Source organism: Pipistrellus kuhlii, unplaced genomic scaffold (genome assembly GCF_014108245.1).
Source record: "Pipistrellus kuhlii isolate mPipKuh1 unplaced genomic scaffold, mPipKuh1.p scaffold_m20_p_7, whole genome shotgun sequence".
Lineage (NCBI taxonomy): Eukaryota > Metazoa > Chordata > Mammalia > Chiroptera > Vespertilionidae > Pipistrellus > Pipistrellus kuhlii.
Window position 1 is genome coordinate 1,579,492 of NW_023425573.1, and position 23,391 is coordinate 1,602,882.

General features: G+C 39.0%; 1 protein-coding gene across 2 annotated transcripts; it reads left to right on the plus strand.

The window, feature by feature from the left end:
- The first annotated feature begins 358 nt into the window (after positions 1-358).
- Positions 359-22,389, plus strand: LOC118709425 (peroxisomal trans-2-enoyl-CoA reductase). Of its 2 annotated transcripts, XM_036421481.2 has the most exons (8): positions 361-556; positions 7,277-7,410; positions 7,732-7,897; positions 10,865-10,946; positions 11,397-11,493; positions 13,355-13,465; positions 18,594-18,705; positions 21,836-22,389. In XM_036421481.2, the coding sequence occupies exons 1-8, from the start codon at positions 439-441 to the stop codon at positions 21,919-21,921; spliced, it is 906 nt and encodes a 301-aa protein (XP_036277374.1). In that variant the 5' UTR covers positions 361-438; the 3' UTR covers positions 21,922-22,389. The 2 variants fall into 2 exon arrangements, with proteins under 2 accessions (XP_036277373.1, XP_036277374.1); XM_036421480.2 differs by lacking the exon at positions 18,594-18,705 and having other exon boundaries at positions 359-556.
- Positions 22,390-23,391: the final 1,002 nt, after the last annotated feature.

The window sequence follows — 23,391 nt, forward strand, 5'->3', positions numbered from 1 at the left end:
CACTATGACTAAGAATCTAACAACTTTTCATTTCATCCAGCAAGGAGGAGGGTCAGTGTCACTGAGAATAAGCACAGTGCTGCTCTGTGAAATGTTTTTATTTACTTATACTCCTTTTTATTATTATTATTATTATTATTATTATTATTATTATTACAAAGGACACCTCCCGCGGCATCGAAATAAAAAACAAAAAACAGACGCACACAAAGGAGATGTCTCAGCTACACCTGCCTGCCCGGGCAGAGGCTGCAGCGTTCAGATGCCATTGCCTGGGAGCGGTCCGTCCGCAGCTGCTGCGGAGGGCGCGGCGGGCGGGGCGGGGCCTGGCAGTCACGTGGGCGCTCGCCCTGCCCACGTCCAAGGTCCAGGAGACTCATCCACCCGCCTTGGCCTTCCCCGGAAGCTGCCAGCGGCTCCGGCCCCGCGGTCCGTGCAATGTGGGCCCAGGGCAGGAGCTGCCTGGCGGCCGGCTTGCTGCAGAACCAGGTGGCCATCGTCACCGGCGGGGGCACGGGCATCGGGAAGGCCATCGCGACCGAGCTCCTGCAGCTGGGTGCGTGAGTACCGCCGGCCGGGGCCCTGCGCCCGGGGCCCTGGACACGCCGCCTCAGGCTGGCATGCCCTGAGGTCGGGAGCCAAGGGGAACTAGGCCGGGTTGCGAAAGCGTGGAATGGCAAAGCACAGAGGTTCCGATGTGGGAGACATTGTACCTGCTCCTCTGGGGTGCCAAGTAGCGGAGAAGGAGACCTGCGGAAACGTGTGTGGAATGAATCAGGGAAAACGAATCCTTTCCCCTAGGCTGCCTCCGGAGGGGGGAGGACCCAGGAGGACTTCATGCCACTTGAAGAGTGCGTGGCATTGAGAGGCTCCCATCATATGAGCTTTCATGACAGTTCCTGCAATGAGTGGAGGGAGGACTTTATTGATTTATTTTATTTTTGCCAATCGTCACTCAAGGAAAGTTTTGGCCCTGGGGAAAGTTAGAGAGAGTGGAAGGGAGAGACAGAGAAACACCGAGGTGAGGGAGCCACATGGCAGGTCTGCCTCCTGCAGGGCCCCAACCGGGGCTGGGGATGGAGCCTGCAACAGGGGGGGTGCCCTTGCCTGGGATGGAACCTAGGACCCTGCAGTGCACCAGCGGAAGCTCTGTTCCCCCAGCCAAGTAAGCTAGGGTACAGGGGGGACTCTGTCAGCACCTGAACAAGGAAGCAAGGGAAACCACGAAGGAGAAAATTGATCAATCTATCCACATGAAATGTAAATCCACATGAATAGAATATGTAATTGAATTAAAAAAAACAATGTTAGGAAATATTAAAGGCACATGAAGAAAACTGTTTACAATATACAACAAATGTACAATACAAAGAGCTCTCGCAAATACAAAAGGAAAAGATGGAACACACTGCTGGAAAAATTGGCTAATGATAGGGACCAGGTGAACCAAATGGAGGCAGGATGGGGGAAGCCACCAGCAGGGCTGTGGTGCTGCCAGGGGCACACTGACCCGCCCAGGCACAGCTCCATGAAGCCACTGGTGCATCCCAGTCACAGACCACATGGCATTATATCTTCATAAAATTATCCTTGAAAGAAAATGTGTTGCTTGTGAAGAGAGTCTGGAATTTCTGGAATAAAAAGAAATCAGAACTGAGTCGATATTTCCCTGCCCAGTAGAATGGGGAAACTGAGACAGACAGCTGAAAAACTGGCTGAGCAATTGACAGCCAGATACAGAAAGTCACCTCCTTAGAGATAACATCTAGGCCTCCCTAGTGTTGCAGCTCAGGCTCAGCAAAGCAGTAAAGCAGTGGGCAATGCCAGGACCAGGAGCAATGAGTAAGGACTGACCAATCAGTAGAGACCAGGACCTTAAAAGAACACACCTGGAAACTGACGAATATTCTGCTGAAACCCTCCCCTGAGGCCTCCCCTATGACTCCTGCCCAGAAGAGAAATAAAAGCCTCAAGACACCCTGGGTGGTTTGGCTCAGTGGATGGAGCATGAGCCCTGGTTGGGCAGCATGCAGGAGGCAGCCAATCTATGTGTCTCTCTCACATCGATGTTTCTCTCTCTCTTCACCTCCCTTCCACTCTCTGAAAATCATTGGGAAAATATCCTCAGGTGAGGATTAATTAGGAAAGAAAAAAAAGGCTCATGACATAGGACCCAGAGTGAGCTCTCCCTCCGAGGAGCATGTCCATGCCATTCGCTTCCTCCTCTTCTCCCCCCACTCTAACTCTAAGTGACCCCAGGAGATGGGCAACCAGGGGAGCAATGGACGGTGGCAACACCTCCGAGGCTCACCCCCTGAACTTGTCTCCAAGGCCCCCTTACTCTTACTTTCCAGTGAGCTAGGGCAGCCCAGCCTGGGCTCTCCTGCTTCTTCTTCTACCCTAAATCCTTCGTTGTTTCACTGTTTGCAGCTTTAATAGATGTCCCCTCATAATCACTTGGGCTCATACTGTGAAATCTCGCCTCCATGAAGTCGAGAACTCACACACCAGCCCTCCCTGGGCAGACCAGCTCAGGATCAGGTCTCTGATTCAGCCATGAAGAACTATAAATAGACAAAACCAGTTTGGCTCAGTGGATAGAGCATTGGCTTGGGGACTGGAGGGTCCCAGGTTTGATTCCTGTCAAGGGCATGTACCTTGGTTGCGGGCACATCCCCAGTGGGGGGTGTGCAGGAGGCAGCTGGTCGATGATTCTCTCTCATCGATGTTTCTAACTCTCTATCCGTCTCCCTTCCTCTCTGTAAAAAAATCAATCAATAAATATATATATATATATATATATATATATATATATATATATTTTTTTTTTTTTTTTTTTTTTTTTTTTAAAGAACTCTAATAGGCAAGAAGCACATGAGAAACAATCAACTTTATGGCAGTAAAATGCAAAATAATAAGATTACATTGTTTTTCTAACAAAATTTTTAAACATTGAAGAAAAGAAAATGATAGAGTGAAAAGGCTGGCAAGAATGTAAATGATTACAAGCCTCCTGAAGGGCAATTTGAAAAAAAGAATCCAGAAGCTTTAATAATTTTCTTTTAAAGCTGTACCACCTGGTAACTTCTCTCTTAGGGATTTCCCTTAAGAAAATAATCAGAGACAAACATCGATTTATTTACAGGGAAGTAGTGGTGAGTAGGGAAACACTGGTAATAACCTAAATATCCATTATAAGAGAAATCGATAAATCAAAAACAATGAAATACTACGTTGCTATTTAAACATCTTGCTGTTGAAGACTTTATGTAGAGAAATGCATATCTTCTATTTGAAAAAAAAAAAGCAGGATTCTAAACAAAATATATTCCAATTTGTTAATGAAAAAATTCAGTATAAGTCTTTCAAAAATGCTGAAAGGCACAATAAAATCATGTGCTTTGATAAGATTTTTTAACAAACAAACAAAAAACAAAAAAAAAAGAAAGAAAAAATACAGTATATATGCCCAAAAAAGACTGGAAATTTACAGCATTGTTAATAGCAACTATTTTTTCTGGATATAATTTGAATTATGGGGGATTACACTGTCATCTTTTTTAATCCTTGCCAAAAGATATGCTTATTGATTTTTTGAGAAAGAGAGAGAGAGAAAAGAATAGATGTGGAAAACATTAATCAGCTGACTCCCATACATGGTCCAACCAGGGATCGAACCCCCAACCTACGATGTGCCTTGACTAAGAATTGAACCCACAACCTTTTGGTGCACTTGACAATACTCCAATCAACTGAGTAACCCAGCCAGGGCAAACTATCTTCATTTAAAAATGTTTTATGAACATGTATACTGTCTTTGCTTACTATTGTGTTTCTAATGCCTGTCACACAGTATAAACTTAAAAATGAAACTCAAAAAACACGAAAATATCTTTTTAATGAGAAAAAAATGAGAAGTTAATATTTCTTTTGTGGCCCTGGCATAGCATCATTGCCTTTTCTGCCAATTCTACTCACAATATCCAAGTCTATATCCTTTACAGAAAAAATAGAATCAGTCATCATTTTATGTGGACATCACATACCCTGCAGGCTTCACCAAAGATTTGCCAGATCCTGGCTCAACCTTGCAGACCATTTGTGTGTTTTCATATATTTGAACTCTCCTGCTTGGTAACTTTGCATTGGCCAAAGTTTATTAGGGCAGGATGAGATAAGAGGACAATGATCTCTTGTAATCTTTTGGAGGTCCGATGGATCCTTTTGAAATCCCAGTGAAAGAGTTGAGTGCCTCCCTAAAAGTACTTTGCATCCTTAAAAAAAACACCTATATATATAATGCTGTATTGTATTGGAAATGGATTTCTTTCAATGAAATAATATACAAATAATTTTTATTGTGACTTTTTCATCTTTTTTTTTTTTAATGCTGGAATTAATAATACTGTTTCCCAAAAATTGTTATAAGCCCCAATCGGGCAAATAAATGCTAGCCAATTCTGTTTTCAGGGAGAAGGCTTCTATATTTTGGTGTGAATTACAAGTTGAACTTTAGACATGCTTTAAAAAATGTTGATTGCTGTGTTGTCTTACACATCCAAATGATCTCGACTGTTCCTTTTTCCAAAAGGATGCCAAAAGCATTACCTCACAAGAGTAGGATGTAATGAACAGGATTGGAACCTCTGTTTCACAGATGCTGTTAGGCAGGGAATCCTGATTCCATCAAGGAATACTATTATCATTTAAGTTGAATTTAAGTCAGTTCCTTCTCTTTGCTCTTGAGTTAATCGGTCTCTTTCTGTAACTACAGCAGACATTAGGTACAGTGGGTAAAATGGAAATAAGAAAAGGCAAGACAGCACCTTTTCTTGCTCCATTGACTAGGCTTGTTATGGTCAACCTATCAATAACCAATATTGAGATTGGACCAGCCTTTATGGTTCTTGCTATGATTATAAGACACCCTTTAATAATAACCATCGGGAAATGTTAAAAAAGTACAGTTGTATTACTTACAGGACCTGGAAATGTCACAGAATACCTGGGGCCACACAGTGAGGGCACCACTGGAGTGACGGGGATGGGGCACAAGTGCTTGGAGTTCTGCTTTTATTGGGGTCAGGAGTGGGGACCTAGGTTTCATTGGCTCACTCTTCATTGATTAATTTAAAACATAAGAGCTGGCCCAGTTGGTTGCAGTGCCCTTTTGTACAATGAAAGATTGTGGGTTTAATCCCTGGTCAGGACACATACCTGGGTTGCAGTTTTGATTCCTAGTCAGGGAGTATATGGGAGACAACCAATGGATATTTCTCTGACATTAATATTTCTCCCTCTCTCTCTCTCTCTCTCTCTCTCTCTCTCTCTCTCTCTCTCTCTCTCTTTCTCTCTCTCTCTCTCTTCCTCTATTATTAACACCAGGGACCAAGAAAGTACTTAATAAATGTCATACTTTGATTTGAAGATTGAAAGGAATCAGAGTCAGCCCAAACAGGAAAGATGTAGAAATAACTCCTTATCTGCAAGTTAGTTCTCCATCTTATATCTAAACAAGTTTAGCTTTCAGGATTTCTCTAGCTATTCATAGAAACAAAACAAAAAAAGTTTATTCAAATTATTTAGTGTAGGATTTGGAGAAGAATTATACTGTATTTAATACATTTCTAGTTTATTATAAGGTAATATAAGTACACTGTAATACATTCAAGTAGTATTGAAGTATACAAAAGAAGGAAATTAGTTTCCCCATTTTGCTCTTATTCTACATCTCCTTGGAGATTTTCTATGAATCCACCCAAATGCCCACATATACACACATATGTATAGTATGTTTCTTTCAAAACTGGGACCACAATATTTTAACTTCTCTATAACTTTTTTTCATTCCTGGCTAGTACAAATGGTAGTATCTCATTCTTTTCAAAGTCATGTCATATTCCATAGAATGGGTGTTCAATAATTTATTTAACCATTCCTTTAATGAAATTGGGATTTCTAGTGTTTTTCCCGGCATTGCAGATTTTTGTTTGTTTTTTTCTTGTAATACTTTTGCACACTAGTTCAAGTTTTTATACCAAACCCAGGTTTGGCTGCCTGCTACTTGAAAGTCAATACTCTAGAGACAGGTGCTGATGAAGGAAAGCAGGAAGAGAGCCGGCACCTTGAGAAGATGGGGGACTCCCATCACAAAGACCATCTTGGCATCTCAGTGCAGGCAGAGGTTTTGATGGGCAGGGAAGGGGAAGACAGAACAAAGGTGACCAGAGGTTGTAGGTCTTTGTGAAGGTGCTGTGTCCCAGTTGGCACAGTCTGCTCCACTAATGATCTTGGAGCCAGTCAAGTGATGGTCTGGAAGGTAAGCAAATCTGGAGTCAAATGCCTGAAACCTGGATTTAGCTTCCTTGAGGTTAGCCCCTAGAATCCTTTAAGCGAACAGGCAGATTATCAGCAGCTACCTGTGAATTTACAAGTCATCCTTTACAGAAACAATGTTAAAAGAATGGTGGGCTGGGTTACTTTTTGAATGTGGTGACAAGCTCTATCAGTTAAAGTAAATAGCCTTTTAAAGTTGTGTTTCAGTAGAGCTCTACTTGTATTGCATAACTTTGCTGAAGCATTAAGGGCTCAGATAATAGGCAGTGTTAATTTAGGAAATGTTGGGTTTGATAATTCATGTGAAAAATCCTACTTGTATTTTCACTGTATGTCTTTTTTTGTTTACTTGTTTGTTTGTTTGTTTTTTGTTAATCCTCACCTGAGGATATTTTTCCATTGATTTTTAGGGAGAGTGGAAGGAAGAGGGAAAGATAGAAACATCAATGTGAGAGGGTTGGTTGCCTCCTACACAGGGCCCCTACCAGGGCCCAAGCCAGGAAGGATCCTGCAACCCAGGTAAGTGCGCTTAGCCAGAATGGAACCCAGGACCCTTTGGTATGCAGGCCAATGCTCTATCCACTGGGAAAAAGTCAGCTAGTGCTCACTGTATGTCTTTTTAAGTCAGGCATTAATCACGTTAGTATCCTGAGTTGTTTTGTTGTTGGCTGTGTTATTGTTGTTCGTTTCTTTTAAGGATGCTCAATTTCTTAATATGGATTTAGGAAGAGTTACAGATGTGTTTGTTTTTTCATCCTCACCTAAGGATATGTTCATTGATTTGATAGCAATCCAGTTCCTGTTACTCCATCTTGAAACAGAAGTCCCAATTCATCCTTTTCATGGGAACACATGAAATATTCGGTAAATATTATTATTTGTGTGATTTTGCCAACCAATGAAAGCATATTTACTTGTCCTTTGGCTGTTTTTTCCTCAGGTTGTAATGTGGTCATCTCATCCCGTAAGTTTGATGTATTAAAATCTACTGCAGATGAACTGAAGACCACCCTGCCTCTCACCCACCAGTCTCAAGTCACTCCCATAAAATGCAACATCCGTCAGGAAGAGGAGGTACTGCAACTATGCCTATGTCTTTTTTTCATTTTTCATCCATATCAGTGGTTCCTAAACTGAGAGTGCTTCAGGTTTGCTCATGTTACCTGCCTCAGATGAGGTTCAGGAGAAGCAGAGCCTGTGAAGGAGGCTCTTCACTAATGATCCATTGAGTAAGTTGCCTCAGGAGAAGGAGAGAGGAAGGGAAGCAAAATTGTACCTCCAGCTTTCTGATGTGTGAACATTGTGGTGAGAGATTGTAAGCTCTCCTGGAGCAAACCATCCATCTGAGTAGCAAATAAGGTCATTAACCAGTGTACTTTTAATGTTTTTCTTCAGGTAAATAATTTGGTCAAATCCACCTTAGATATTTATGGGAAGATCAATTTCTTGGTAAACAATGGAGGAGGCCAGTTCACGGCTCCTGCTGACCACATCAGTGCAAAGGGATGGCATGCTGTGATTGAAACCAACCTGACAGGCACCTTCTATATGTGCAAAGCAGGCAAGTGTGATCACTGCCCCCAACATTCAAGGTTGTCTTTGTTCAAAGATCATAGAGAATCCTGAAAGAGAAACTGTTAGGGGCTCAGAAAGCTCAGTTTTCAAGATTCACTTCCCTGATTTACTGACACACAGGATTTTAAATTGCTATATTTCTGGCTAGTAATATGGCAGTATTTATAAAATATGGATATCTGTTGATCTTATAATTTTATTCTTATGAATTTACCATGTAAAAATTATAAGGATCAGTACAAAGAGATAACAACAGAGCTGTTTATAAAATTAAAGAAAACTCTCACACTTACTTTGTTTTTAAGAAATAAATCTGTTATAAGGACCTGTTAAGTCAGTAAAGTCCTTGGGGAGAATGCCAGACAGAGTCCACATTCTTTAGACTAACAACTAATTAGCATGGCATGGTCTTTGAATTATAGGTTCAATCATTAAAATGTTCATACTACCCAAAGCAACCTATAGATTTCATGTGATTTCTATCAAAATATCAATGGCATAATTCACAGAACTATAATCTAAAATTTATGTGGACCCACAAAAGATCCCAATAGACACAGTGATCTTGAGAAAAAGAAAACAAAATTGGAGGTTTTATACAACCTGATATCAAACTATACTATAAGTTTATAGTAATCAAAACAGCATGGTACTAGTATAAAAAGAGACATAGATCAAAGGAACAGAATAGAGAGCCCAGAAATAAACACATACTTCTATGGACAATTAGTATATGACAAAGGAGGCAGGAACAGACAATGGGATAAAGATAATTTATACAATAAAGTATGTTGGGAAAATTGAATAGCTAAAAGCAAAAACATGAAACTAGATCACCTTTATACACCATATACAAGAATAAACTCATAAATGGATTAAAGATTTGTATGTATGGCTCAAAACCATAAAACTCCTAGAATTAAACATAGTCAGTGAAATCTCTGGCATGACTCTTAGCCATATTTTTTTGTGATATATTTTCTTGGCTAAGGGAAAAATAAAAATGCAAAGGATGCAGAATAGCCAAAACAATTTTACAAAAGAAGAAATTTGGACGACTTATATTTCTTGATTTCAAAACACCATGGTACTGGCATAAGGATAGATGTATAGATAAGTGGAAAAGTATTGAGAGTCCAGAAATAAAACTATATCTGTGGTCAATTGATTTTTGTCAAAGGTGCCAACAATTCTATGGAGAAATGATAGTCTTTTCAACAAATGGTTCTGGGACAGTTGAATCTCCACATACAAAAAGACTCTTACCTCACACTATAAATAAAAGTTAACTAAATAAACGTCCAAAATGGATCATGGAAAAAGTAAAATTGTGAAACTTTTAAAATTAAAGTAGAAAATCTTTCTGATTTTAATTTTTTAAAATATATTTTATTGATTTTTTACAAAGAGGAAGAAAGAGGGATAGAGAGTTAGAAACATCGATGGGAGAGAAACATCGACAAGTTGCCTCCTGCACACCCCCTACCGGGGATGTGCCCGCAACCAAGGTACATACCCTTGACCAAATCGAACCTGGGACCTTCAGTCCGCAGTCCGATGCTCCATCCACTGAGCCAAACCTGTTTCAGCAAATCTTTCTGATTTTAGAATAGGGAAAAAATTCTTAGGAACCACCAACAAAAATATTCATATATCCATAAAATATAAAATTGATAAACTAGACTTGTAATTAAACATGTTTATGCTTCAAAAGACACCATTAAGAATGTGAAAAGATAAGCCACAGACTGGAAGAAAATTTTCCAAATCACATATCCGATAAAGAACTTGTATCCAGAATATTTGAAGAACTTTTGTAATTCGATAATAAGAAAGCATCCCAATTAAAAAGTGGGGGAAAAATTGGAGTAGATATTTCACCAAAAAAGATATATGTAAAGCTAATAAGCACATTAGAAGATGCTCAGCACCTTTGGTCACTAAGGACATGGAAATCAAAACCTCAGTTTTGACAGTACCACTTCATTTCCACTAGAATGGCTGTAATCAGCAAGTCAGACAATACTGGTGGGGAGGAACTGGCGTCCTCATGCATTTGTGGTAGGAATATAACATAGTGGAGACACTGAAAAAGTTTGGCAGTTCCCTGAAAAGCAAAACATAGACTTACCATAGGAATGCAATTTTACCCTTAACCTGACAGAAACAAAAGCACGTGTCTACATAAATCACCCCAAAGTGGAAATAATTCAAATGTTCATCAACTGGTGAATGGATAAGTAAAATATGGCACATCCATACAATGGAGTACTATTCAATAACAAAAAGGAGCTATTAATAAGTATGACAACATGGATGTACCTCACAAACATTCTAAGAAGCCAGACATAAAAGTTCACATATTGTGGATTCCATTGATGTGAAATATTTACAAGAGTCAGATCTACAGAAACAGAAAATGAATATTTGCCCAGGGATAGATTTGGCTGCAAATGGGCTCAGAGGAACTTTTTGGAGTGATGGAAACATTCTAAAACTGTATTGTGTTGATAGTTGCACAACTGTGCTCATGTTCTTAAAGGATTTTATTGATTTGGAGAGAGAGAGGAAGGGAGAGGGAGAGAGAAAGAGGAACATCAATGTAAGAGTGGAACATCAATGGGCTGCCTCCTGCACACTCCCTACCAGGGACTGAGCCCGCAACCCGGGCATGTGCCCTGACCGCTATATAGCAGCAACCTTTTGTGCACAGGATGACACTCCAACCAACTGAGCCGCACTGGCCAGGGCCACTCTGGATATTTTTTAAAAAATCATTAAATTGTACACATAAAGTAGATGGCTTTTATGATGTGTAATTTGTACCTCAGTCGGGCTTAAAAAATATAAATATGAATTAAAAACCTACCCTAAAAGCAGCATGCTGGGACAGGGGACCAGAGAAGGGTCAGCACACTGTTTAATATGACTGTCATCTGTCTGTTTCCTTCAGTTTACAACTCTTGGATGAGAGAGCATGGAGGATCCATTGTCAATATCACTATGCTTACTAAAAATGGATTTCCGGGATTTGCGTAAGCATTTATATATATATTTTCCTATGTGTCAAAGGTTCAGAAATCGCCAAAGTAAAACAAACAAAAAATCACTGAAATCATCATCAGTGAAAAATTTACTGTGCACACACCAAAAGACTTGTAGCAACCACACTTGTAACCCTCAAATTACCAATTTGTATGTTTTCATAAAAAAGTTTTCAATATTCCTGTTAATCCCTGTGAATTGGGGAATCTTATGTGGGCCTGCACCGTGAAGTTTGACAATCAGACAGCTGTGGTTTGGCTCTAACATGGGAGGACCCAATTCTTTCCCATTGTTCAGACAGACTCAGACACACAGTTTCATGACAAGAAGGTTCTTGTGGGGTTCTGACAAGCCATTGACAAACCCGTCAGTTTAGTTAATGAAGAAACATTCAACAAAAGCTAATTAATTATAGTGTTTATATCTTTTGTGTTTTAAAGGCATAGTGCAGCTGCCAGAGATGGTGTTTACAACCTCAGCAAAACCTTGGCTTTGGAATGGGCCAGCAGTGGAGTAAGAATCAACTGTGTTGCCCCTGTAAGTAAATGTTGTATATGAACAAGCTGTGCGCTTCTGATTCCATTTATGCTGTTGATAAATGGAATTTATCACTGTTGGTATTTGTCACTGTTTGTATACTAGAAAAGATTGGTTTTTGAAAATGGATGTGTATATTCTTTGATTTACCAGTTTTCTTTTATTAGATTAAGGTTAAATTAAGCCAATATTCTCAATCCTGGCTATTAGAATTATCTAATATATTGTAATAGCCAGGATTGAGAATATTAGAATTATCTGTGAAATGTTTAAAAAATAGTGATAAATAATCTTGGCTCCAAACTCTAGAATCCAAGCATCAGTATTTTTAAAAACATCACAAGAAACTCAAATGCACTGTGAAGGTTGAAAATTCGCTACTTTAAAGAATGAGTTTTCCTGGATTGTTTTGTTATTTCTTGGCTTATTATTAATCTTATGAAGAGAGAGAGAAACTTAAAGTCAAAGTTTTAGGAAGAAGCTCCCATTTGAAGAGCTACTAGAAGTAAAGAAAAAATTTCTCTGAAACCTAATGTAAGTCATGGGGGGAAACCACAATATGTTCCACTTCAAAACCTATCATTTTTGTGTGAAGTAACATATAGCTTACGCTTCCTTGAGTATTACTCGTTGGCCCTGTACTGAGACATTAAATGAAGCATTTCACTCCTCCTGTAAAAGTCAGCTCACATGCACTTCTCTGTGATGTTTCCTGGTCATTGCTAAAATAGAGGAATTGTTCCTCAATCTGAAACTTTGTAATCTGTGGCTATTATCTGTTACTCTATACTACCTATACATATTGTCATCCATGCTTCTCAGTGCGAACTAAGCATGAACTGATTTGTTGATGTTAGTAGAAAATTTCCTATTTAACAAACTGCAGGCTCCTAGCAAGAAACTTCATTTCCATTTGGTCCTTCATAGTTGACTTTATCTTACTCAAATTCCATGCAAATATTTATAAAATATTAATTCCATTCTTAATTCAGCTACCTTGCATTACTGTCCTCTTAAAGTGCATTTCCTTAAAACCTTTAGTGGGTTGTTACTGTAATAAGCTCCTTATGAAGTCTTATTTTTCCTCCTGAGACATTTTTGGGTTTAAAGTAGAAAACTTAATACTTTTAGAAGATGTCATCCTCTTTCAACCAAAGGTTGCAAATTGTTTAATGGGAAACCAGTATATCATCCCCCTATCATTTGGAGTAATACCACACAATTTCCTCATCTCTTACACCTCCTGTTCCTCTCCTCCTCCCCATAATCTCTGTTGTGGTTTTGAGCCAGTAACAAATAGCTTTATCCTGTGTTAAACAGGTTTTGAGTACTTTTCCTGGCTTTATAAATCCATGAAAGCTATATAAAAGAATTCTTAAACAATTACATTTTTTGTTTCTTTATATTAGATGCACATGCTTTATTTGTGATTTTACTTTAGGTGAAAAACCATGACAATATTGCATTTTCTAAGTCCCGCATAGCCATGGCCCAGCCTTACGTGTAAAACAGAGAAGCCCAGTGGAAGATAAAATAGACTCCCCTGTCTCATGGTTTGTCCCAGTTAAGAGCCCACTAATCTGCTCATATGATTATGTTTTCAGAATCCAAGACTTTTATGAAACATATCCAGAGCTTAACTGGTTATTAAGGAAGGGGGAGGTCACAAAATGAGCATTCAGATAATCCATTTGTAGTAGTCAACCACTATTAAATTTTCTCAATATTAGCAGTGTCACCTTTTCTATTATACTGAAGCCACTTAATTTTTGGTATTGGTTGATAGACTTTCTTGATGCCTTTAAAATTAAAATTTAATCTTATGTACTTTATTTTGTTCCTATTTTATACATAAACATAGGGAACCATTTATTCCCAGACTGCTTATGACAACTACGGTGATTTGGCAAAAGACTTATTTGGAAGGGCCTATGAGAAAATCCCAGCTAAAAGACTTGGAGTTCCTGAGGAGGTAAGGTATATTTCTAACCCCGATTAGAATGACTTTATTTCACACTTTGAAACTTAGTATCATTTTGATGTCTTTTTTACATCCTGTGGTGGGCTGTTAGAGATGATAGCTCCCACTGCCACCAAACCATTTCCCTGGACTTGCCTGGTTGTGCTTTTGTAACCGGACAACCAAGGGGTCCGGGCTAGCTGTCACTCCTTGAGCCAATTGAGCAGAGACAGGGTTGAATCAGATATGAGCGTTTATGCCAATACTGCTGTCTGTATGGGAGAGCTACAGGTCACCCACAAAAATCTGCTCTGACCCCCTCCCCAGGTGGCTGGTTATAAACATGAGGGAGAAGACAGCTACGTACGTGCAGCTGCGAGCTAGCTACAAGCGTAATATGGAAAGGGGAGGGTAGAGCCTGCAGTCCGGCCTTCAGGAGCTCCAAGTCCCATCACAAGGTGGCCAGTCTTCTATGATGTTACTAACAGCTCCGCCTGGTTCTGGGACCTGAGGATGGGCAGTTCCTGAGATAAACTCCCGGAGGGGCTCAGGGTCCAGGCTTATCATCCAAATCAAAGCGTGTCCTGTCCTTGCTCTGTTCTCAAAATGTATTTCTTTTCTGAGTAATGGACCCAGTGAGGCATCTTATCTTTTACAGCCTTGTTTCATCCTTCAGTTTCCCTGGATCTGTAAGAAAACGGCTTATCTATAGTTAGGGAGGTGAATAATTATTAGACAACTGTTGCTCTATTCTTATTGCATCCTTTTCCCCACTATAACTTGGAATGCTCACAGCAGTCAGTGTTGTTTTTTTTTGTTTGTTTTGTTTTTTACATATATTTTTATTTGTTTTAGAGAGGAAGGGAGAAGGAGAGAAAGAGAGAAACATCAATGATGAGAGAGAATCACTGATGGGCTGCCTCCTGCACACTCCACACTAGGGTTTGAGCTCACAATCTGGGCGTGTACCCCTGACAGAATCAAACCTGGAATCTTTCAGTTCGCAGGCCGACATTTTCTATCCACTGAGCCAAACCAGCTAGTGCACTCACAGTAGTCTTTTTTATTTTATTTTTTATTGTTTAAAATATTACATATATTAGTACATATATCTCCTTTTATCCCCCCATTGACCTTCCCCCAGCTTTCCCTACCCCCTGTTGCATGCCCTCATCCCACCCCCCAGTGTCTTGTGTCCATTGGTATGCTTATATGCATGCATACTAGCCCTTTGGTTGATCTATTTCCCTCCCTCCCCAACACTCCCCAGCCTTCCTGATGTAATGTGACAGTCTGTTCGGTGCTTTACTGCCTCTGTATCTATCTTTTTATTCATCCGGTTATAATGTTTTTTATTTTCCATAAATGAGTGAGATCATATGGTATTTTTCTTTTATTGCCTGGCTTATTTCACTTAACATAATGCTCTCCAGGTCCATCCATGCTGTTGCAAATGGTAAGAATTCCTTCTTTTTTATAGCAGCGTAGTATTCAATTGTGTAGATGTACCATAGTTTTCTAATCCACTCATTGGCTAATGAGCATTTAGGCTATTTCCTAATCTTAACTATGGTGAATTGTGCTTCTATGAACGTAGGAGTGCATATGTCCTTTCTGATTGGTGTTTCTAGTTTCTTGGGATATAATTCTACAAGTGGGATCACTGGGTCAAATGGGAGCTCCACACTGTTCTCCACAGTGGCTACACCAGACTGCATTCCCAACAGCAGTCCATGAGGGTTCCTTTTTCTCTAGCACTTGCCGTATGTTGATTTGTTGATGGTTGCCATCTGACAAGTGTGAGATGGTACTGCATTGTCATTTTGATTTGCATCTCTCAGATAATTAGTGACTTTGAGCATGTTTTCATATGTCTCTTGGCCTTCCTTCTGTCTTCTTTCAAAAAGATTCTATTTAAGTCCATTGTCCATTTTTTTTAATTGGATTATTTATCTTTCTTTTTTTAAAGTTGTATAAGTTTCCTGTAGATGTTGGATATTAAATCTTTATCAATGATATCACTTGCAAATATGTTCTCCCATACAGTGGGCTTTCTTGTTGATGGTTTCTTTTGCTGTGCAAAAGCTATTATTTTGATGTAGTCCCATTTGTTTATTTTCTCTTTAGCTTCCATTGCCCTAGGAGTGGCATTGGTGAAGAAATTGCTTTGGCATATGTCCGAGATTTCTCTGCCTATGGATTCCTCTAGTATTTTTATGGTTTCCTATCTTATGTTTAAGTCCTGTATCCATTTTGAGTTAATTTTTGTGTATGGTGTAAGTTGGTGATCTAGTATCATTTTTTTGCATGTATCTGTCCAATTTTCCCAACACCATTTATTAAAGAGACTGTCTTGACTCCATTTATTTTCATGCCTCCTTTGTCAAATATTAATTGAGCATAAAGGTTTGGGTCGATATCTTGATTCTCTATTCTATTCCATTGGTCTATATGTCTGTTCTTGTGCCAGTACCAGGCTGTTTTAAGAACAGTAACTTTGTAGTAAAGCTTGTAATCTTGTCTTGAGATCCCACCTACTTTGTTCTTCTTTCTTGGGATTGCTGTGGCTATTTGGAGTCTTTTTAAATTCTAGATAAATTTTTTGAGAGTTCTTTCTATTCTCCAAATTTTTGGAGAGGTCTGTGAAATATGCCTTTGGTATTTTAATGGGTAGTGCATTCAATCTATAGATGGCTTTGGGTAGTATGGACATTTTAATGATGCTGATTCTATCAATCCATGAACATGGTATCTTCTTCCATCTGTTTATGTCTTCCTTTAATCTCTTTTTTCAGTGTCCTGTAGTTTTCCACGTGTAGATCTTTTACCTCCTTAGTTAAGTTTATTCCTAGGTATCTTAATTTTTTTTGGTGTGATGCTAAATGTGATTGCTTTTTTAGTCTATCTTTCTATAAGTTCACTATTGGTGTATAGAAAGGCTATAGATTTCTTGGTGTTAATTTTTTATTCTGCTACATTGCCTAATTCATTTATTAAGTCTATTAATTTTTTGATGGGGAGTCTTTCAGTTTTTTTATGTACAATGTCAAGTCATCTGCAAATAAGGACAGTTTTACTTCTTCATTTCCAATTTGAATGCCTTTTATTTCTTCTTCCTATCTATTGTAATTGCAATGGCTAATACTTCCAGTACTATGACAAACAGGAGTGATGAGAGTGGGCATTCCTGTCTTGTTCCTGTTCTTAGGGGAAATGGTTTTAGTTTTTGCCCATTGAATATGATGTTAGCTGTAGGTTTATCATATATGGCTTTTATTATGTTGAGGTATGATCCTTCTATTCCTACCTTGTTCAGAGTTTTTATTAAGAAAGGGCATTGGATTTTGTCAAATGCTTTTATGCATCAATTGATATGACTATGTGATTTTTATCTCTCAATTTCTTTATGACTATATGACATTCCATATACAACTTTTGTCAGGTGGTCAAATTTAAGAATAAAAAAATAATAGCTTTCATAAATGTTAGCTATATCAATCTTAAAATGTAATGAAAAGAAAGTTATCGTTTCCATAATAATAATAAAAACTAGAATACCTGGAGTCTACTTAGCTCTGAACAAAAATATTTTATTACTAAAGACCAGAGTAGAGAGACATGTCATATTCCTCAATGGAGAGAATCAATGTTAATAAAATCAAGTTTTTCTAAATTAATGTATAAATTTGATATATTTTTGGAATTCAACATACTGGTTCTGAAATTTGTTTAGAAAAATGTTTATGCAAAAAAATGTGTTGAAAAAGAATAATGGGGAAATTTGATCTCACTGACATCAAAACATACTCTAATGCAATACTTATTTACAACATCTGGTGCTGGTCCCGGAATAGAATAAAATTAGTGGAATTTAATGGACTCTTGTATCAGTACCATGTATCTATGGGAGTTTGTAGGATAAAAGCAGCATTTCAGGTCTTTGGGGGTAAAATAGATCATTCAACAAAAGTTTTGCAGCAATGCTCTGTTCATTTAGAAATAAATTAGACTTCCTCTCTTACATCACATATGTACAAAATAATTTTTAGATATATTGAAGTGCTAAAGATAATAGCAAAACCATAAGATTCTTGAAGAAAATGTGTTTTAATTCCTAGAGCTACCTTTCATTATCAGTTTGATGTATACGTTTTCAGATATTTACTATGTGCACATACATATCCATATTTATAGAGTTTTTGTTTTTTTTTAAACAAAAAGGGATGCTGCTCTGGTCTTTTCTTCAATTTGCTTTTAGTCCACAGGTCGACACTCAACCACCGATTCACTCCAACTGGGCAGCAGTACTCTTTTTAATGAAAAATAGCTGCATTTAAAAAAAACAAAGAATACATTTTGTTTTACATTTATACAAATATATTTAATGAATGTCTTACTAGAATACAGATCGATTTTCATATCTGCCTCTGCTTCCAATCTGTTGCAATCCACTGTTTTGGTTAAAGCATATGAAAAAAATCTGGCTTCTTACACGTGGACAGTTGGAAACAGAGGCACATTTATTAATATTAGCATTTTCCGATGATTGTGAATATTCTTCTTTACTATTCAAAAAGTGGCAGTTTTTATTTTATTTCTTTTTTTTTTTTAATGAAAAAAAATGTTTTTGTGGATTTCGGAGAGGAACAATAGAAACTGAGGGACCACCTCCTGAATTCCCTCTACTGGAGATCCAGCCCATAACCTGTGTATGTGCCACGTCATTGTTCAAAGGCACATCGACTACTTCAGGGACACATATAAAAGGCACGTGGGAGTGATGAGAATACGGTTGTGGTGGGCAATGAAAGGCATAGAAGGAATTGAGTTGTTTGAAATGGAAAAGAGCCCAAATTGAGCCCTGTGTTTACTTTGCCTTCTTCACGCTGTGTAGCTTATCTGATGCCTTCAAAGGCCTGTCCTACCTTGCTGTCTTCACTGGAATCCCTTACCTGATTTGCATGATGCTCAAATAAAAAAAGGCCGCTGTCTATGTACTGCCCGCATATGGTCCACATACACCTTGGAATTCATGTTGTAGTCGTGGGCTCTGAGATGCATTTACTCAGGATTGGGAAGCAGGCAAAGAGGAGACTCATCAGCTTCTCTGTGAGCATGTTGTGTGTGTTTCCATTTCCAGGTTTCCTCCTTGGTATGCTTCCTGCTATCTCCAGCAGCTTCCTTCATCACCGGGCAGGTGGTGGACGTGGATGGGGGTCAGGCTCTGTATAATCACATGTTTCATGTACCAGGTGAGCAGTCAAGCAATGAGGAGTCACTGCCCTTTTCGTGTTCATAGTTTCAACATGTCTGAGGTAGTCACTTAAGAGATGGGAGTTTTCTCTTTAGCACATCAAAATGTGCAACTTGTTTATATTCATGACATGATTTTTAAAGGAACTATCCCTCATCACAAAAATATCTAAATATATTTATTTATAGAACTTAGCTTTATATATATTTTTTAAATGTTTTTTTTTTGTGTGTGTGTGTAAGTTGGTAGAATTTGAACCTTGAAAAATATTCCCAATATCAATATAGATGTTTAAGGAAGAGAAAGAAAAAAGGCAAGAAGTTGCCTTATTGGTTTTTTTTTTTAGATCAAACTCCTCTTAATTCCTCCAGTAAGTGGCTTGTATATCTAAGCAGAAGAATCAGACATGTTAGGTGAAGAGGGGTTATGGTGCTGTTTTACACTATCTTTGGATATATATTAAATGAAACCTTATGAATTTAATGTATTCATTTTTTATGTATAAATCAGTAGTTTTGTAAGGCTCAACCAAATGTAGATATTACACACAAGTAAGTGTGTGTGTGTGAGTGTGTGTCTCATGATTAGACCAGAGAACTATGGGATTGAAAGGGTCTTAAAAAACATCAGTCCAATATCCTAATTTTGCAAATGACAAAACAAATTTATAGAAATTAAAAGGCACATTCAAGTTAATCACTCCCAAAATATAGAAAAATATATAAAATTCAAATGCATTCAAACTGTTGCTCAAGATAGTTGACTAAGTGACTACTAGCAAATTAAAATGCGGTTGATGTAATGTAATTATCTTTGAGTTTCATATCAGGGACTCAGGTTCAACCTACGTTTTCATGTGCTAACAGTCTGATCAAGGGTAAAGACCTTTGCATTGATAAATGAGTAGTATGGAAGTGTAATATTACTTATTATTTTCCCTTGCCATATATCTTTCTTTATAAATAGCATCAATGGGTATAAGATACTTCAGTTGTAAGGGTCTCAGGAACACAGAAATGCCTACAAGGTTATGCGGTATTGTTTTCTGATAGTATTTAAAGTAGCAAGAGTGGGAGAGAATCTTTCCATTTCCCTCACCAGAGTTGAGTCAGTAGTATTTGTTCTGGTGAATTACACTGTTTTTCCTTTATAATGGGAAAGAACTCCAAGTGGCTGTTTCTCCAGGCCTCCAGTGTAATTATTATTATTATTGGTTTTTTTGTAATTCTAACACTGTTTTTATCATTACAAAAACATTTTTCAGGGTTTAAAAGAATATATTTTTTATTGATTTCAGGGAAGAAGGGAGAGGATGAGAGAGACAGAAACATCAATGATGAGAGAGAATCATTGATCAGCTATATCCTGCTTGCTCCCTATGGATATCTAGCCTGCAACCTCAGGCATGTGCCCTGACTGGGAATTGAACTCTGACCTCATGGTTCATAAGTCCATGCTCAACCCTGCGCCACACAGGCTGAGCCATTTTTTTAGGTGTTTAAGAAAAGCAGTCACATCTATTTTTAAAGAATATACTCCCCAAAAATTATGTGTAGGAATACTTAGCCTGTCCTTGTAGTGTTTTCTTTAAGGTTGTCAGCCCTGGTGAGAATGCCTGTGATGGAAAGCTGGCTATACTCTTATTAGCTACATTATATAAGGAAAATTAATTTCTGTAAGCCTCCACTTCCATCAGGTGAGATCACTTATAGTGTGAATTTTGTAAGCTGTTGGGAGGATCAAGTTAGATTATGTACAGTTAAGGCCCTGGGTCCGATAGGATATTTTCAGGTGGAACTCAAGCTGGCTTGAGCCAAAAAAAATAATTTGTTGTCTTGAATAACTGAAAAGCAAGTGAGACATGTCTCAGCAGCTCAGTGGTCTCACCAAGGACATTTTTCCTCCCTCTTACTTATGTATTTGCTTGTATGATGTTCGCTTTAAGACCAGCTCTCCTGGTTGCAGGATGGCTGCCTGCTGCTCCTATAGTTTCATGTTTCTTTTTTCACATTCATCTGGACAGGGAGAGAATGGGGAGGGGAATGACTTCGTTTCAACATTTCTAACAAAATTTTGAGATCCACTCTGCTTTGTACCAGTTTATGCAAATGACCACTGCCAACCAATAACATGGTCAGGGGGATGGAGTGCATTGGTTGACCTAAATCAGTCAGTCATTAGTTAGTGGTGTGTGGTCACTTCTGCAGAATCTCGGAATTGTAAGTGTAGAACATGCCAGGGTTCTTGTCCCAGCATTACAAAGGGTTCAGCAATCTGGAGAAAGGTTGTGTATAGATCAATAAGGAGTCCAAAGATGAAAAATATTTTTGAAAGGCATTGGGGGTCAGAGGAGCTTCAACTAAAGGAGCTAAAGACCTTCTCCTTGACTCAGGACTCCGACACTTCAAAGGTAGGTTTTACAGAAGTATTATCAGATTGGGGAATAACCTACAGCTATTCAGGTGTTTGATCAACAGGAGGCAATAACATGCAGATTAAGAAGCCCTGAGTTATCTGGCAGCAGACAATCATCCTATTCAGGTTTGGGGGAAGTGCCTTCCAAAAATTCCAACAGATAATCACATATGTGATTCAGCCCTTGTTGAGCTCCCAAGTTTCATCAACCTTTTGATAAAACTCTTGTAATTATGACATGCTGGAATTGGGTCCTGGCATAAACAGGCTATTAGAAAGAATAGATGAGGGAGTGGATGCTGGGGAGACAATTAGATGTGCCTGGTACAAAGTAAGCACATTGTTTTAAATCATCATTATTAAGGAAGTAATATTTATTGAATGTCTATAGTATGCCAAGTGCTGTACATATGGCGTCACATTTAATTCTCATAATTTGAAAAGATAGATGTGGTTATCCCTTTTAATATATGAGAAAACAGAGGTTCTGAAAGAGTAACTTATCCCAATTCTGAAAAGCTAGTAAGTGGCAGAGCTGAGACTCAAACCCAGGATTTTCTCAAAATCTGTGCTACTTGTCCTAATAATTTCTTTTTTCTTTCTGGGAAAAGGGGTGAACCAGGGAAAATAACAAGAGGGTTTGGTGGAAACTGGGAAGATTTGTAAGGTTAATAGATTTGCAAGTGACATGAAGTTTTCCACTTACTCAACAGATCATGACAACTGGCCGGAGGGAACAGGGGACCTTTCTGTTGTCAAAAGGATGAAAGAGTCTTTAAAGCTTAAATCCAATCTCTAAACTAAGAAAGGAGGAGATAATTTTTGTCCCAGAATGCCTTAACATCTTAAGAATGCATTTTTGTTCTTGATAGGAACATGTAATTTGTATAGACAAATCACTTTGTGATTTTTGAATGTTTTCAATTTTGGCTATGCAAAACTATTTCTGAAATAAAAGCATTTTTAAGTCCCAACTAATACCATTTAACCTGTAGGCGTTTTTTTGTTTTGTTTTGTTTTTTTGTTTTTTGTTTTTAATTAAGAATGGAAATTAACACACTTTATGATTGTACTGTTAATTCTAAGACAGGTATTTGAGGAGTGGAATACTTTCTAATTAATAATAGAGATATCATGATTTTCTAAAGGCTTATTTGTAATAAATCTAAATTGTAGCAGCACTGTGATTCCAACAACTGAAGTTATATAGTGACTCATTTTACCTGGCAAACACTTTTGGACCAATAAAGCTTTATCGTAACTATCAGTGTGCGGTCTGTTTTCATGAAGTCGAATTTCTATAAACCATCTTAACACAAAAGATTGGTGAGTAGGAAGTAAAGAGGACTTTACAGAACATGGAAATAGCAGTTACCAGGAACAACTAATGGGACTGAGACGAAGTACCCTACTCTTCCCACCCCACTTCCCAGCGGACATCCAAACCTTGTTGGGAGGGCATGGGCTGGCCCACTTGATGGCTCAGCACCTTGTTGACAGGGCAGTCGCTGTGGTTTTCTGCTGGTGGAACTTGCTGGAAATGTGCCCTCTGGAACTTTCCCAAGAATATCCACCATCTAAGGTGCCAGGGCAAACTTCATGGGAGGAGTCACCTCAGAGGCTCTGCTGCACAACTCCCTGAGGGAGGTGCCAGGGACACTGGTGCTGCAGCTGCTGCTGGCTGCCCTGCCAGACTGGAGTCTGGCACCACCACCATGGCCTGCAGACTGGAGTCTGGGAGGAAAGCCTTCACCTCCTACAGTGTCCCTCCATCGCCCTCTCCTGACAAAGCTCAGTGTCAGCTGGCGAAGGAAAAGCTGAAGGGCCCAGATCCATTGTCACAGAGCTGAGAGGCAATGCGTCTACCACTGGTTCACTTGGGGCCTTGGTGTCAAGCAGCCTGTCACTCTCCTTAAGGAACAGGGCCACTTCGCGGCTCAGCGTTGGCCTCTACGTGGACAGGGTGCACATGTAGAGGCAACTCCAACTGCATCGGCGTTGCGTGAGTGAGAGCCCATGACGTTGGGCCTGTTTGCAGTTTTCCTTCACTCTTGGGCCCATAGGCCAGTTCTGTGGTGGCAGGCGGTGGGGGCTGGGGAGCACCAACTGACTGAGTCATTGGTCTCCCTGGTGTTCTGTGCCTCTCTGGGGGCATGAATGTGTGAGACAAAAGTAGCACTTTGTGCCCACTCCTCAGTGTTTCATCCACATGCTTCTGGCCCAGGCCTTCTGGTTTCCAACTTCACTGTCCGTTTCCTTTCAGGTGCTG

Excerpts from the sequence above, each read along its gene's own strand:
- LOC118709425 (XM_036421481.2), top strand. The coding sequence starts at position 439 with ATGTGGGCCCAGGGCAGGAGCTGCCTGGCGGCCGGCTTGCTGCAGAAC. Across the intron at positions 11,494-13,354 it reads GAATCAACTGTGTTGCCCCT|GGAACCATTTATTCCCAGAC; the intron begins GTAAGTAAATGT and ends ACATAAACATAG. Across the intron at positions 13,466-18,593 it reads GACTTGGAGTTCCTGAGGAG|GTTTCCTCCTTGGTATGCTT; the intron begins GTAAGGTATATT and ends TTCCATTTCCAG.